The sequence below is a fragment of the Coregonus clupeaformis genome, chromosome 21 (assembly GCF_020615455.1).
Source record: "Coregonus clupeaformis isolate EN_2021a chromosome 21, ASM2061545v1, whole genome shotgun sequence".
In the NCBI taxonomy this organism is placed as follows: domain Eukaryota; kingdom Metazoa; phylum Chordata; class Actinopteri; order Salmoniformes; family Salmonidae; genus Coregonus; species Coregonus clupeaformis.
Genome location: NC_059212.1, coordinates 49,690,838 through 49,708,254, shown reverse-complemented (window position 1 = coordinate 49,708,254; position 17,417 = coordinate 49,690,838). Strand labels below are relative to the sequence as shown.

At 41.7% G+C, this 17,417-nt stretch overlaps 1 protein-coding gene across 1 annotated transcript; it reads right to left on the bottom strand.

Moving 5' to 3' along the window:
• Positions 1–3,585: 3,585 nt before the first annotated feature.
• LOC121534451 (protein shisa-like-2A) lies at positions 3,586–11,059 on the bottom strand. Its single transcript, XM_041841044.1, has 3 exons — positions 10,838–11,059; positions 5,086–5,222; positions 3,586–3,761 (listed from the first exon to the last, which is right to left on the bottom strand). The coding sequence occupies exons 1-3, from the start codon at positions 11,017–11,019 to the stop codon at positions 3,586–3,588; spliced, it is 495 nt and encodes a 164-aa protein (XP_041696978.1). The 5' UTR covers positions 11,020–11,059.
• Positions 11,060–17,417: the final 6,358 nt, after the last annotated feature.

Genomic DNA, 17,417 nt, shown 5'->3' with positions numbered 1-17,417 from the left:
AAGGAAGGACCACTCGAGTGAAGCTGACTGGAGATAGATCAGCTTGCGGAAGATATATCCATACTGTTTGCCCACTGGGCAAAAACTGGTTGAATCCACGTTGTTTCCACGTCATTTCAACAAAAAAATTCAATGTGATGACGTTGAATCAACGTGGAAAACTGATTGGATTTGCAAGAAGTCATCAACGTAAAGGACATTTCGTATTTTTTTTCACCCCATTTTTTTACCTTAATCCAATGACGTGAGATTTTTTTGTTGATTTCATGTTGAATTGACATGAGTTGACAACTCAACCAAAATGTAATTAAAACTAGACGTTGAAATGAAGTCTGTGCCCAGTGGGGAGCTTGTTTGGCCTTCATTTTCAGTCAGCTTCACTCGAGTGGTCCTTCCTTTCCCAAAGACCGTATTGAACCAAAGTAGAAATAAATAATTTACATCTGCCAACTACTCCTTCCTAATTTATTTTGTGACTGTGCTTTTCACACACTGTTAGGTTTATAATGAGGGGAAATGGGTATAACCATCCTCACGTTCCTGTAGCTTCAAATGAAGTGTTACTGCAGCTTCCTCAAGATGACCCCATACTGTTGGTGACGACGTGAGCTTGTTTGGCCCTCGCCACCATTTTATCTTCACCTGTGATCGATCGCTTCATTTGAGCAGTCTTCTCTTGTTGGAGAGAATATTTTAATTGAGCTGGTCTTCCTGTCGTCTCAATGACTGTATTGAACCATGTGTTAAAGAGAAATAATGGACATCCGTCCACTCATTCTTCCCCATTATTTGAAGTGACTCAGTGCTTTTCACACACTGTTTATAACGAGGGGAATGGGGACGATGAGGATGACGTCCAGACAACCGTAGTTAAGGTGCAGGAGAATAGAATATCAGACAAAATATGAAAACAAATCTCTTGATTCAGATGTTTGATGTCTCAGGACTCTATTCAATCCGCATCGCAGAAGTTCAGCTTTACAGCGTGATTGACTTGTAAAGGTAATGTTCCTGCTTTAGCGCAGGCTGCACTCACGGTAAACGCTGCATGTGTCGGCTCAATCGGAAATTCCTTTTATACATTTCTATCGCCGAATCTGTAACGATTTACAGATCGAATATAGCCCTTAATTGCGGTTGGAAATGGTGATGTCATCAACAGAGAGCAGCAGAATGGTTTACTGTCTTCTTCCTTTCATCTATATTCAGAGTAATATATGGAAATACTGTATGTATACTATATATATATATAAAATGTATACATTGTCTTTACTGTTAAATGTTGGAGATGGTTATTCCCCAAGACAGCTCTCCTCAACGGTTGTGTCCCTTTTGAGTTTTCATGTGTTTTATGTAACCACATGGTGGTGGTGTAATAGCTGTGTGCTCTTGGATAGCTTAAGTAAATGTTTGATCACAAATTGATATAGCATCTGCTTATCATACGTTTTTCAAATTTATATAAATAAATAGACCGTTTGATGTTTTACAAAGCACTTTGAATATTGAAAAGGTAACATGCATTTATTTGTAAGTACATTTTAAATATGTTATGCACTCACACTCAATAGATTGAGAAAACAGAAAACTTGTTGCCTGCTGTGATAACACACCATAAAGGTGTAAAACCATAAATCTTTCTCCTTCGACAACTTACTCTATATTGAAGCATGACTAAGAAATAAATTACTTACACAACTGATGTCTCATGGCATGCAACCTTTGTATATGGCAATTGGCTACACAATGATATTAAGACCATATAAATGTAAGTGTTTCTGAACGTTTTGGGGGGAAACAGCAGCATGGACAGTGGTGGAACATATGGGGATAGGAAACATTAGGCCCTATAATCTCTGCCATAGAAACAATGCTGAGTTCTGAGAAAATCCAGCATGACAGTTTACAGATGACAGTTCAACATGCAATGTTTCACCAAGCAATTTAATGGCTTTCTATAATAACAGACATGACCTTTAAAGCTGAAATCCACATAAGGGGAAACAACGCCACTGTTCGCGGCAGCACATTAGTTATTGTTTTTGTTGATGAAACGGAGTCATGGAGCATCCAGCATTGTGAAAATAAATTACAAATTGCAGTACATACTCTGTTGTTCTATCACTCGTGGAATGATGATGTCAGAGGGAAAAATACAGTGTTTGTTGTTTGAAGTAACTTCTTTGTTGTTGTAATATTGTAAAAGGGCGTGGCAGTTTTACCGTTATGGATTCAACCATTAACCTTTGACTCTAGCGAAAACAAGGGCCACATTAAGGTAACTGGAACTCTGAGGCATTCTGTTTGTTATGTGTTGTATTATGTCTGATTACTTCCTTATCAGTTCCATTGGATGAAAATACGCTGCAGACACTTGTTGTCCCATTGGCAACATTCTCAACCAAATAAACATTTCACACACAGACACGTAGATGATCAAGAACAGTCTCCAGATAGAAGGTGAAGAATCACACAAAGTGTTGGATGCAGACTGTTGACATTGAAGTTCAGTAATGCTGGTTTGAGTAGCTTGTTATCCGAATGACAAGAGTGTCTGTCCTGAAGACACACAAGCTCCTGTCAAATTAGCCCATAGTTAAAACAGATTTCTCAACACGAAATGATTAATGAAAATATTTCCCGCCATCCTTTCCCTCGCTTCATCGAATGACATTGGAATACAGAGAATGTGACGCAAGACAGACAATGCTTCGGCTCCACAGTTGTCCACTGTGACTTCTGTCTTTCAGTTTGTTTAAGTTTATTTTCATTGACAAAAAAAAAAGCTCAACTGAAATGTTTCTACAGTGGGTCAACCAGCCAACCACTGATTGAACACTGACAAATTCAGTACTGCTCCAGTCCATACAGAACATGGTCATAAATGGTTGTTGGTTCTCTTGTGTTTGAGAGTGACTGGTTCTCCAGTCCTCCCACTGTGTGGCATAGTCTTCTATACACTAATTTCCAATCAGAACAAGTAATCATCTGGCCGCTTTTAAAAGACGAAATGCTGTCCATATTAAGCGTCCTACGAAGCGCCCTTCGTATTAAAGGCCCAATGCGTACATTTTTATCTCGATATCAAATAATTTCTGGGTAACAATTAAGTACCTAACTGTGATTGTTTTGAATCTAAATGGTCGAAACGAAAGACTAGCTTCTTAGCAAGAGCAATTTCTCATGCAATAATTGTTCTAGGACTGTCTGGGGGGAGGGGAAAACGGAAAACTAGCTGTTATTGGCAGAGTTTTGGAACTCTCTTTCTTATTGGTCTATTAATCTATTAACCCATTTACTGCCTGGTGATGTCACCAGGCAGGCCAAAACTCCATCCCACCAAAACAGTCTGAAATTTCAGGCTGTCTTTACAAACAGCTCTTACACTAAAAGAGCATTATCATAATTTAAAAAATGTCACAGTATTATTCCAACCTAAATATATATCAAACACAAATAAATCACGTTTTTGACTGCACTGGGCCTTTTAAGCGTCCTACGAAGTACCCTCCATATTAAGCATCCTACAAAGGGTCCTCCATGGCCTTCTAAGCACCCTACAAAGTGCCCTCCATATTAAGTGCACTACGAAGGGACCTCCATGTTGACGGTGGTGACGAAGCACCTCTGGAACAGTCTCTCAGGGTCGGGTGGCTGGTTGGCACAGTCCAGCTTCCTGCTGAGGAAGTGCTTCCTGAAGCCCTGGGGGCCAGTGGAAGGGGCAGGGCCGGAGTGGCTGGGGCCCTCACTGAGGTCCAACCCTGGAATACAGAGACACACACGCAGGACCACATGCACGAACACTGCAGCTTTACTTGTTCATTGTGAGATAGAAATGTGTGTTTTTGCAGTCCTCATTGTTTTATTCCCAACCACCCAGACATCACAAGCTGGCCCATCATTATGGTATGTCGCTTGCTGGCCCATCATTATGGTATGTCTCTAGCTGGCCCATCATTATGGTATGTCGCTAGCTGGCCCATCATTATGGTATGTCGCTAGCTGGCCCATCATTATGGTATGTCGCTAGCTGGCCCATCATTATGGTATGTCGCTAGCTGGCCCATCATTATGGTATGTGGCTAGCTGGCCCATCATTATGGTATGTAACTAGCTTGCCCATCATTATGGTATGTCACTAACTGGCCCATCATTATGGTATGTGGCTAGCTGGCCCATCATTATGGTATGTGGCTAGCTGGCCCATCCTTATGGTATGTCGCTAGCTGGCCCATCATTATGGTATGTCGCTAGCTGGCCCATCATTATGGTATGTCGCTAGCTGGCCCATCATTATGGTATGTCGCTAGCTTGCCCATCATTATGGTATGTCGCTAGCTGGCCCATCATTATGGTATGTGGCTAGCTGGCCCATCATTATGGTATGTAACTAGCTTGCCCATCATTATTGTATGTCGCTAGCTGGCCCATCATTATGGTATGTCGCTAGCTGGCCCATCATTATTGTATGTCGCTAGCTTGCCCATCATTATGGTATGCCACTAGCTGGCCCATCATTATGGTATGTCGCTAGCCTGGCCAGCATTATGGTATGTCGCTAGCTGGCCCATCATTATGGTATGTCGCTAGCCTGGCCAGCATTATGGTATGTCGCTAGCTGGCCCATCATTATGGTATGCCACTAACTGGCAAATCATTATGGTATGTGGCTAGCTGGCCCATCATTATGGTATGTTGCTAGCTGGCCCATCATTATGGTATGTGGGTAGCTGGCCCATCATTATGGTATGTCACTAACTGGCCCATCATTATGGTATGTCACTAACTGGCACATCATTATGGTATGTCACTAACTGGCCCATCATTATGGTATGTGGCTAGCTGGCCCATCATTATGGTATGTAATTAGCTTGCCCATCATTATGGTATGTCGCTAGCTGTCCCATCATTATGGTATGTCGCTAGCTGGCCCATCATTATGGTATGTCGCTAGCTGGCCCATCATTATGGTATGTCGCTAGCTTGCCCATCATTATGGTATGCCACTAGCTGGCCCATCATTATGGTATGTCGCTAGCTGGCCCATCATTATGGTATGTCGCCACCTCTGGTCACTTGTGTTACCTGGTGCTCGTAGCGGCAGGCCATTGTCAAGGCGACTGGGCTTAGTGGCGATGAAGAGGTAGCAGAGGACACAGACTGTGATGAGGAAGGCCAGGAGGACCACCGCTGCTATGGACAGACCTATCAGAGCCCCAAAGCTGGGGAGGGAGGAAGGAAGAGAGGGTATGGAGGGGGGGACGGAGGTTGGGGAGGGAGGGGGGAGGGAAGAGAGATGAAGGGAGAAAAAACAGGGAGAGAAGAGAACACATCAAAAGAGAGTGAAAGAGAGAGAAAAAAATCACATTCTATCTATCTGACGAAGAAACGGTTGGAATTCTCTGAGACTGAGATAGATACTTGCCACCCACCTTACAATGGCACCTTACAACCCATAAGGAATGGGACTTATTCATATGTGAGCAGCAGCCTTCCTGTAAGGACCTGGCTGTCCCATTATAAGAAGCTGTCCCATTATAAGAAGCTGTCCCATTATAAGAAGCTATCCCATTATAAGAAGCTATCCCATTATAAGAAGCTATCCCATTATAAGAAGCTATCCCATTATCACACCAACACAGGTTGTGCCCCAAATGGAGCCCTACACTGAAAAAAATAAAGGTTCTTAAATGGTTCTTCCTCAGCTCCTTGGAGAACTCTTGCCCGATGAAGAACCTTTAAGTTAAGTGTGGGGTTCTTCACGTGATATCTACGGTTCTTCAGAATTCTAAAAGGTTCTTGAAATGCATGGAAGCCTACAGATGTGTCCCTTTCATAGCACACAGCAAATTTTGCCAGCGTTAAAGGAAAATCCCACCCAAAAACGATCTGTTGGTATTTGTTTCATTAGCCCATTGTCGATATATTGTATTCCCAAAGTTTTTTTAATGTCAACAATCAAGTTTTCAAGATATATAACTTTCAAAATACAGAAATGCAGCCGGTATTATGCATTTTGCATCATATGATACCATACTGGCTGTATTTATGTATTTTTAAAGTACATTTCTAGTGTTGATTCAAGAGTTAAATTCACACTGTAAAGCTTTAACACTCAGTTGTGTAAAATAACCATGTACAGTGGGGAGAACAAGTATTTGATACACTGCTGATTTTGCAGGTTTTCCTACTTACAAAGCATGTACACTTCAACTGTGAGAGACGGAATCTAAAACAAAAATCCAGAAAAATACATTGTATGATTTTTAAGTAATTCATTTGCATTTTATTGCATGACATAAGTATTTGATCACCTACCAACCAGTAAGAATTCCGGCTCTCACAGACCTGTTAGTTTTTCTTTAAGAAGCCCTCCTGTTCTCCACTCATTACCTGTATTAACTGCACCTGTTTGAACTCGTTACTTGTTTAAAAGACACCTGTCCACACACTCAATTAAACAGACTCCAACCTCTCCACAATGGCCAAGACCAGAGAGCTGTGTAAGGACATCAGGGATAAAATTGTAGACCTGCACAAGGCTGGGATGGGCTACAGGCCAATAGGCAAGCAGCTTGGTGAGAAGGCAACAACTGTTGGCGCAATTATTAGAAAATGGAAGAAGTTCAAGATGATGGTCAATCACCCTCAGTCTGGGGCTCCATGCAAGATCTCACCTCGTGGGGCATCAATGATCATGAGGAAGGTGAGGGATCAGCCCAGAACTACATGGCAGGACCTGGTCAATGACCTGAAGAGAGCTGGGACCACGGTCTCAAAGAAAACCATTAGTAACACACTACGCCGTCATGGATTAAAATCCTGCAGCGCACACAAGGTCCCCCTGCTCAAGCCAGCGCATGTCCAGGCCCGTCTGAAGTTTGCCAATGACCATCTGGATGATCCAGAGGAGGAATGGGAGAAGGTCATGTGGTCTGATGAGACAAAAATAGAGCTTTTTGGTCTAAACTCCACTCGCCGTGTTTGGAGGAAGAAGAAGGATGAGTACAACCCCAAGAACACCATCCCAACCTTGAAGCATGGAGGTGGAAACATCATTCTTTGGGGATGCTTTTCTGCAAAGGGGACAGGACGACTGCACCGTATTGAGGGGAGGATGGATGGGGCCATGTATCGCGAGATCTTAGCCAACAACCTCCTTCCCTCAGTAAGAGCATTGAAGATGGGTCGTGGCTGGGTCTTCCAGCATGACAACGACCCGAAAACACACAGCCAGGGCAACTAAGGAGTGGCTCCGTAAGAAGCATCTCAAGGTCCTGGAGTGGCCTAGCCAGTCTCCAGACCTGAACCCAATAGAAAATCTTTGGAGGGAGCTGAAAGTCTGTATTGCCCAGCGACAGCCCCGAAACCTGAAGGATCTGGAGAAGGTCTGTATGGAGGAGTGGGCCAAAATCCCTGCTGCAGTGTGTGCAAACCTGGTCAAGACCTACAGGAAACGTATGATCTCTGTAATTGCAAACAAAGGTTTCTGTACCAAATATTAAGTTCTGCTTTTTTATTTATTTATGCAAATTAATTACTTAAAAATCATACAATGTGATTTTTTGGATGTTTGTTTTAGATTCCGTCTCTCACAGTTGAAGTGTACCTATGATAAAAATTACAGACCTCTACTTGCTTTGTAAGTAGGAAAACCTGCAAAATCGGCAGTGTATCAAATACTTGTTCTCCCCATACATCTGACATACATTTTGAGGACATACATTTTTCTAGACTATTCCAATCTGTTACTTGGACTTATTGCACCCGTTACTGAAGATGTTGTTGCAGTTTAGATATTTAAGCTAGTCTCATTTCTTAGTCTTCCCAACACGGCAATCATTCTGAATGCAGATTGAGGGTGAATAAAAATCAAAATGTTGTATATCCCCACTCTGGTTGGATTCCAATAGGAATTGCACATCACTTTGCAAGCCAGCATAATGTGACTTGCAGGCCTGATGTGGCCAGTAAACTATGAGTTTCAGACCACTGTATTAGGGTAAAACTAGGCCCTCAAAATAAGGCCTTATGAAATACAGTGGGGAGAACAAGTATTTGATACACTGCCGATTTTGCAGGTTTTCCTACTTACAAAGCATGTAGAGGTCTGTAATTTTTATCATAGGTACAGTTCAACTGTGAGAGACGGAATCTAAAACAAAAATCCAGAAAATCACATTGTATGATTTGTAAGTAATTAATTTGCATTTTATTGCATGACATAAGTATTTGATCACCTAACAACCAGTAAGAATTCCGGCTCTCACAGACCTGTTAGTTTTTCTTTAAGAAGCTCTCCTGTTCTCCACTCATTACCTGTATTAACTGCACCTGTTTGAACTCGTTACCTGTATAAAAGACACCTGTCCACACACTCAATCAAACAGACTCCAACCCCTCCACAATGGCCAAGACCAGAGAGCTGTATAAGGACATCAGGGATAAAATTGTAGACCTGCACAAGGCTGGGATGGGCTACAGGACAATAGGCAAGCAGCTTGGTGAGAAGGCAACAACTGTTGGCGCAATTATTAGAAAATGGAAGAAGTTCAAGATGACGGTCAATCACCCTCGGTCTGGGGCTCCATGCAAGATCTCACCTTGTGGGGCATCAATAATCATGAGGAAGGTGAGGGATCAGCCCAGAACTACACGGCAGGAACTGGTCAATGACCTGAAGAGAGCTGGGACCACAGTCTCAAAGAAAACCATTAGTAACACACTACGCCGTCATGGATTAAAATCCTGCAGCGCACGCAAGTCCCCCTGCTCAAGCCAGCGCATGTCCAGGCCCGTCTGAAGTTTGCCAATAACCATCTGGATGATCCAGAGGAGGAATGGGAGAAGGTCATGTGGTCTGATGAGACAAAAATAGAGCCTTTTGGTCTAAACTCCACTCGCCGTGTTTGGAGGAAGAAGAAGGATGAGTACAACCCCAAGAACACCATCCCAACCGTGACGCATGGAGGTGGAAACATCATTCTTTGGGGATGCTTTTCTGCAAAGGGGACAGGACGACTGCACTGTATTGAGGGGAGGATGGATGGGGCCATGTATCGCGAGATCTTAGCCAACAACCTCCTTCCCTCAGTAAGAGCATTGAAGATGGGTCGTGGCTGGGTCTTCCAGCATGACAACGACCCGAAAACACACAGCCAGGGCAACTAAGGAGTGGCTCCGTAAGAAGCATCTCAAGGTCCTGGAGTGGCCTAGCCAGTCTCCAGACCTGAACCCAATAGAAAATCTTTGGAGGGAGCTGAAAGTCTGTATTGCCCAGCGACAGCCCCGAAACCTGAAGGATCTGGAGAAGGTCTGTATGGAGGAGTGGGCCAAAGTCCCTGCTGCAGTGTGTGCAAACCTGGTCAAGACCTACAGGAAACGTATGATCTCTGTAATTGCAAACAAAGGTTTCTGTACCAAATATTAAGTTCTGCTTTTCTGATGTATCAAATACTTATGTCATGCAATAAAATGCAAATTAATTACTTAAAAATCATACAATGTGATTTTTTGGATGTTTGTTTTAGATTCCGTCTCTCACAGTTGAAGTGTACCTATGATAAAAATTACAGACCACTACATGCTTTGTAAGTAGGAAAACCTGCAAAATCGGCAGTGTATCAAATACTTGTTCTCCCCACTGTATGTATTGTATTGTCTTAAATAACAGCATTTTAATGACAACATATTCACTTAGGATCTCACTTGGTGAAGGCCACAGCACTGAAAAAATGAATGAATACAACAACCATGTCTCTGTCACTAGCAAACACAGTCATGGGTGATACAGGTAACTCGAAAAGTAACTCGAAAGGCACCCTGGGAAATATGCAAATAAGGCTTAAAACCCTACAGCAGGGCTATTTAAATCCAGTCCTGGAGGGCAAAAACATTTCTGGTATTGATTTTTGTATGGTTCTTCAAAGAACTATCACATTTATTGTTCTTCAGAGCAAGGCCGGACTACCGCATTTGGGGCTTTCCTGCATTTCAACACATTTTGCCATGGTGCAGAGAGAAACATTTTCAGTTTTATAATACTATTCTACACATTTTGTCATGCCGTTTTAAAGCTAATTTCCGGGGAAACGAATTGCTGCTTTATAGTTCATCTCATGCTTTTGTTCACAATTTGCCATGAGGCTTAGAGAACATTTTGCAGTTTTAAAGCTAATCTCCTGCTATTCCCTGCTTCAGAGTCTCTAAAATGGTTCCTCTATGGCATTGCTCTCAAGAACCTTATTTAGTTCCAACTTGCACCTTTATTTTTAAGAGTGAATTCCCTTTACAGTGCACTTCTTTTGAACAGCGCCCACAGAGTGTCAATGGAGGAAACTTGAATATCTTCTGTTTTCTATGGCGGTTGAATGTGAATCAGACCTACATGAAATAAATATAATGTTTAGATTGCTAATCAGAAATGGATATTGATATGCTAATTATTTCATTAGATGATTCATATTATGATGAAATCTCAAAGCTCATTTTTGGCAGGAAATCCCATCACATTTGATTTTAATGTAGGTATTCATCACCTTCCATAAGATTGGCATACAATAGCCTATTAGTTAAAAAGACCGCCATAAACTCCAGTGAAAACCCGTTGAAATGTGAAGATCATATAAAATCTGTTATCAGTAGCCTAAAAAAATATCCTTCATTCTAGTTTATTAATCGTGTGCACTTTGCTGTATAAATATGATCAACAACCTCTCTCATCTTGTGGTTTCTTGAGCTAAAATAAAAACGTCATAGTCTACCCATGTTATAACCCTACAATAACCACGTCCAAAAAGCGCACCATCGTAAAGGGTAGTAAAGATCCCTGACCTACCTAAGCCACCACATGTATCCATACGCATAAGGGAAGAAGCTGTTGGGATCATCACAGCAATACTTGACGTCGTTAAATCCGCAGCAGAATGCCGCGCTCGGATCGCTCCCTTCTTTAGGACACGAGGAGCCATTCGTAAACACATTCTCTGTGCTGTAGTAGCTTGTGCACTCCGAACTCATGCTGGTAGAAAAACACTGTTGGGGAGAAGAGTCAGATAAATTATTTTCCTTTAGATGTTTAAAGGTCTCATTGCAATTTTGTCCACATAAGTGCCCCTTGCTCTGCTGAAAAGTGCAAAACATTTATTCAGAGGATGCCACTGAAATGTGACAGAACTTTGCACCTCGACTTACCATATAGAATTCTAGAGTCCCCCGCCCCCCATCTCTCTCTCTCCCCCTCTCTCGCTCTCTCTCTCTCTCTCTCTCTCTCTCTCTCTCTCTCTATCTCTCTCTCTCTCTCTCCCCCTCTATCTCTCTCTCTCTCTCTCTCTCTCTCTCTCTCTCTCTCTCTCTCTCTCCCCCCCCTCTCTCTCTCTCTCTCTCCAACAGTGAAGAAAAAAACTGGAAAGGAGACACAAACCATCTCTACAAAAGTGGACTAATAGATTAAATCATATCTAATCCATTTCATCTTGCTTTGATGTCACAAACATGAAGGCTACATTTTTGTCTTCTTAAACTTTCTTAGTAACTAGACTGATATCCTTAGCCTTAGCCTGTGTCATTCCACTCATTGTACTCTGTGTCATTTGCCTTTGGAATGTTAAAACTACTGGTACCTACACTATCATGTCATCAATTCAAGCTCGATTTGAACGTAGGCTGTTTTCATGAAACATGATTCATGTAATCAATGTGAATACAGGAAATGAAAACCTTGGAGAAAGAGCGCCCTCCACTTCATGTGTAGATCAATTATTGCATTGAACATGTCTAAGAAGCACTAATTTCAAACTACAACAAACCCACTAAGCATTTACCGTCAGCCGACGTCTGTTGGACGTCTTTTTTAGGTACTTTTTTGGTCCGGTCCGGACTTGCCTTGATTTGACCCCCCAAAAAAAGGCGTCTAAGATTGGTTCAGATTAGGTCTGATCCGGACTGGCCTTTATTTGGCCCAAATATAGATGTCTATGATTAGTCCAGTAGGGTTTTTCCCTTTCACGCCACGACCCGGGTTTGTTGTTCGCTACATTGGTGTCAGAAATGGGATGGCAGCCATGACCGTTAAACATCATGACTGGTAACCTAAGCAATATGGTGGAATCTCCTTCTACTAGCCCAGAATTCCACTTATCCTGCTTTTAGATTTGTGGGAAGTACTGTAGTGAACGAGTGTAGGCCTACACTTCCCACTAAGCATTTACCGACGACAACGTCTTTTAAATGTATTTTTTCATGTATTAAACTGCCGTACTGAAATGTGATGTTCAGACTTGTGAAACAGCCTAGACGTCTGTGATTCGTTCAGATTTGGATCAGTTCCGCACCAACCAAATTCGTACTTATTTTGGGGCGGAGCTCATTAGAATATTACCTAGCATGCTTTGCAAGTGGTGTTTTTTCACTTTTACATATTGGTCATTCAGCAGACACTCTTATTCAGAGCGACTGACAGTCAGTGCACTCAACAAAGGTAGATAAACAACGACATATCACAGTCATAGCAAGAAAATAAAAAAGTGGTCTGTTGGTTTATTCTGTTGGACTACTTTGAACATCATTGCTGCCAGTTTTAAAACCCCCTGTAGGTCTAAGCCCTTAGATCTCAGTATTTCCAAAGCTAACATATAGAATTGTTTTAAGATGGTCATAAAATGGATCATTTAGCCATTTGATTTAGGACCCCAGTAGGTATATAAAAAAAAATCTATCAATAAAGTATTTGCTGAAATATTGAATTTTGTCTTTACTGTTGTAGCCCATAGAAACACATTGAATAACACATTTCTACATGGCAAAACAGACAGTACAAAGGATAAGGAATAAAGTTTTGAAGTGTCTGTCCTACAGTGCCTTCGGAAAGTATTCAGACCCTTTGACTTTTTCCACATTTTGTTACGTTACATGATCTGGAAGGCACACACCTGTTTATATAATGTCCCACAGTTGACAGTGCATGTCAGAGCAAAAACCAAGCCATGAGGTCGAAATAATTGTCCGTAGAGCTCCGAGACAGGATTGTGTCGAGGCACAGATCTGGGGAAGGGTACCAAAACATTTCTGCAGCATTAAAAGTCCCCATGAACACAGTGGCCTCCATCAATCTTAAATGGAAGAAGTTTGGAACCACCAAGACTCTTCCTAGAGCTGGCCACCCAGCCAAACTGAACAATCGGGGGAGAAGGGCCTTGGTCAGGGAGGTGACCAAGAACCCGATGGTCACTCTGACAGAGCTCCAGAGTTCCATTGTGGAGAGGGGAGAACCTTCCAGAAGGACAACCATCGCTGCAGCACTCCAGCAATCAGGCCTTTATGGTAGAGTGGCCAGACGGAAGCCACTCCTCAGTAAAAGGCACATGACAGCCCGCTTGGAATTTGCCATAAGGCACCTAAAGGACTCTCAGACCATGGGAAACAAGATTCTCTGGTGTGATGAAACCAATATTGAACTCTTTGACCTGAATGCCAAGTGTCACGTCTGGAGGAGGCCTGGCACCATCCCTACGGTGAAGCATGGTGGTGGCAGCATCATGCTGCCGGGATGTTTTTCAGCAGCAGGGACTGGGAGACTAGTCAGGATCGAAGGAAAGATGAATGGAGCAAAGTACAGAGAGATCCTTGATGAAAACCTGCTCCAGAGCACTCAGGACCTCAGATTGGGGCAAAGGTTCACCTTCCAACAGAACAATGACCATAAGCACACAGCCAAGACAACGCAGGCGTGGCTTCGGGACAAGTCTCTGAATGTCCTTGAGTGGCCCAGACAGAGCTCGGACTTGAACCCGATCGAATATCTCTTTAGAGACCTGAAAATAGCTGTGCAGCGACACTCCCCATCCAACCTGACAGAGCTTAAGAGGTCCTGCAGAGAAGAATGGGAGAAACTCCCCAAATACAGGTGTGCCAAGCTTGTAGCGTCATACCCAAAAAGACTCTAAGTTATAATCGCTGCCAAAGGTGGTTCAACAAAGTACTGAGTAAAGGGTCTGAATACTTATGTAAATTTGATTTTTCCTGGTTTTATTTTAATAAATTTGCAGAAATTTAAAAAAACTTGTTTTTACTTTGTCATTATGGGGTATTGTGTGTAGATTGATGAGGGGGGGAAAACAATTTAATCCATTTTAGAGTAAGGCTGTAACATAACAAAATGTGGAAAAAGTCAAGGGGTCTGAATACTTTCCGAATGCACTGTATACAGTGGGGAAAAAAATCCTGAAAATCACATTGTAGGATTTTTAATGAATTTATTTGCAAATTATGGTGGAAAATAAGTATTTGGTCACCTACAAACAAGCAAGATTTCTGGCTCTCACAGACCTGTAACTTCTTCTTTAAGAGGCTCCTCTGTCCTCCACTCGTTACCTGTATTAATGGCACCTGTTTGAACTTGTTTTCAGTATAAAAGACACCTGTCCCCAACCTCAAACAGTCACACTCCAAACTCCACTATGGCCAAGACCAAAGAGCTGTCAAAGGACACCAGAAACAAAATTGTAGACCTGCACCAGGCTGGGAAGACTGAATCTGCAATAGGTAAGCAGCTTGGTTTGAAGAAAACAACTGTGGGAGCAATTATTAGGAAATGGAAGACATACAAGACCACTGATAATCTCCCTCGATCTGGGGCTCCACGCAAGATCTCACCCGTGGGGTCAAAATGATCACAAGAACGGTGAGCAAAAATCCCAGAACCACACGGGGGACCTAGTGAATGACCTGCAGAGAGCTGGGACCAAAGTAACAAAGCCTACCATCAGTAACACACTACGCCACCAGGGACTCAAATCCTGCAGTATCAGACGTGTCCCCCTGCTTAAGCCAGTACATGTCCAGGCCCGTCTGAAGTTTGCTAGAGTGCATTTGGATGATCCAGAAGAGGATTGGGAGAATGTCATATGGTCAGATGAAACCAAAATAGAACTTTTTGGTAAAAACTCAACTCGTCGTGTTTGGAGGACAAAGAATGCTGAGTTGCATCCAAAGAACACCATACCTACTGTGAAGCATGGGGGTGGAAACATCATGCTTTGGGGCTGTTTTTCTGCAAAGGGACCAGGACGACTGATCCGTGTAAAGGAAAGAATGAATGGGGCCATGTATCGTGAGATTTTGAGTGAAAACCTCCTTCCATCAGCAAGGGCATTGAAGGTAAGCAGTGAAGGTTGGCTGGGTCTTTCAGCATGACAATGATCCCAAACACACCGCCCGGGCAACGAAGGAGTGGCTTTCTAAGAAGCATTTCAAGGTCCTGGAGTGGCCTAGCCAGTCTCCAGATCTCAACCCCATAGAAAATCTTTGGAGGGAGTTGAAAGTCTGTGTTGCCCAGCGACAGCCCCAAAACATCACTGCTCTAGAGGAGATCTGCATGGAGGAATGGGCCAAAATACCAGCGTGTGTGAAAACCTTGTGAAGACTTACAGAAAACGTTTGACCTGTGTCATTGCCAACAAAGGGTATATAACAAAGTATTGAGAAACTTTTGATATTGACCAAATACTTATTTTCCACCATAATTTGCAAATAAATTCATTAAAAATCCTACAATGTGATTTTCAGGATTCTTTTTCCTCATTTTGTCTGTCATAGTTGACGTGTACCTATGATGAAAATTACAGGCCTCTCTCATCTTTTTAAGTGGGAGAACTTGCACAATTGGTGGCTGACTAAACACTTTTTTTCCCCACTGTACATTTCAAATATCAGAATTCTATTCAATTTCAAATATTATAATATCTATTTAAAATATCAGGATTCTATTCCATTTCAAATATTATAATATATATTTCAAATATCAGAATTCTATTCCATTTCAAATATTATAATATCTATTTCAAATATCAGAATTCTATTCCATTTCAAACATTATAATATCTATTTCAAATATCAGAGTTCTATTTGCATAAATATCAGAATTCTACTCCAAAAGTAATATTGTCAGTGGAACATTCAACAGCTGTACAATAGAGAATACCAGAGAGATATCGTAAGTTTTAGTTATTCATGTAATCTACCCTAGTGTTCTTACCCCCTGATAGAAAACCTATCCCCATACAGAGAAAACCTCTGTGATACGGTTATTTGGGATCTGACATCAAGACACGTGGCCCCAGTGATGTACTGGGCTGTACGCATTACTCTCTGTAGCGCCTTATGGTCGGATGCCGAGAAGTTGCCATACCAGGCGGTGATGCAAGTGGTCAGGATGCTCTCGATGGTGCAGCTGTATAACTTTTTGAGGATCTGGGTACTCATGCCAAGTCTTTTCAGTCTCCTGAGGGGGAAAAGGCGTTGTCGTGCCCTCTTCACAACTTTCTTGTGAATGACTTCTTAGTAAACTGAAATTGAGAAACTATTTATGTCCAAAGTTTTTGTAGATTAAAATCACTCACTGCATTGACTGGCTTTTGGATTAAAACCCCATTGTAAAGAGTCAACATCGTAATGAATTTTCTAATTATAACAAGTATTTTTTCTTATGTTAAAAAAGAAGTTCCGAAAACATCCGAAACCCTACCTCTTCAAATAGAATCTTAAATAACACGTCAGTAAGTCTTATCCCCCCCCCCCTCCAAAAAAGCGTGCACCTGTTTTTTACTAATAGCACTGATTTTGCTGTTAACTTTATTGTTGAGAAAAAATATACTTGCTACGACTGTGATATGTGGTTGTCTCACCTAGCTATCTTAAGATGAATGGACTAACTGTAAGTTGCTCTTAATAAGAGCGTCTGCTAAATGACTAAAATGTAAAGGTAAATGCAATGTTGTAAGAATTATTTTTAATTTCAAATAAACTTTTATAAACAAAACAGATATAACCCCAGCAGGCAAAATGTGGCACATGACGTCTTAAAGGGATACTTCATGATTTTGGCAAGGCCTTTATTTACTTAACATTTTTATGTCTCTGTGTCCAGTATGAAGAAAGTTAGAGGTGGTTTCGCAAGCCAATGGAATTCTATCAACAAAAAAAAAATATTAAACATACAAATACAAAAATCCTTCAAAATTAGTGAACTAGGCCTTTACTACTCCTGTATTAGCAGATAAAACCAGATAGAAAGCCTGCAGAAAAGATTTTGAACGATATATATATATATGTTTTAATAATACTATATTTGAGAACTAACAGTCAAATCAACGCTAGACAGTCAGGGAGAATCAAACATTTCTAAAACCGGGCACTCAGGGCACATGCCCATTGATTTTGTTATAATGTTTGAACGGAGTAACACAATATTAGCCATGGCAAAATGCACAGAATTACATGAAAGTATCTTTAAAACTGCTAAATTATCTCTCAGCTCCATGCCAAACTGTGGAGAATTACTGAAAATTTGCTTCAACACAGCAAAATGTTCTCTCAGATCAATGGAAAATGTGTAGAATTACAGAATTGCTTTACAACAG

Bases quoted from the DNA above. Each gene is read 5' to 3' on its own strand.
- LOC121534451 (XM_041841044.1), bottom strand. From the start codon at position 11,019: ATGAGTTCGGAGTGCACAAGCTACTACAGCACAGAGAATGTGTTTACG. The intron at 5,223-10,837 runs GTAGGTCAGGGA...CTCCCTCCCCAG, and splicing joins GGATACATGTGGTGGCTTAG to CTTTGGGGCTCTGATAGGTC. The intron at 3,762-5,085 runs GTAACACAAGTG...TCTGTATTCCAG, and splicing joins CCTGCCGCTACGAGCACCAG to GGTTGGACCTCAGTGAGGGC.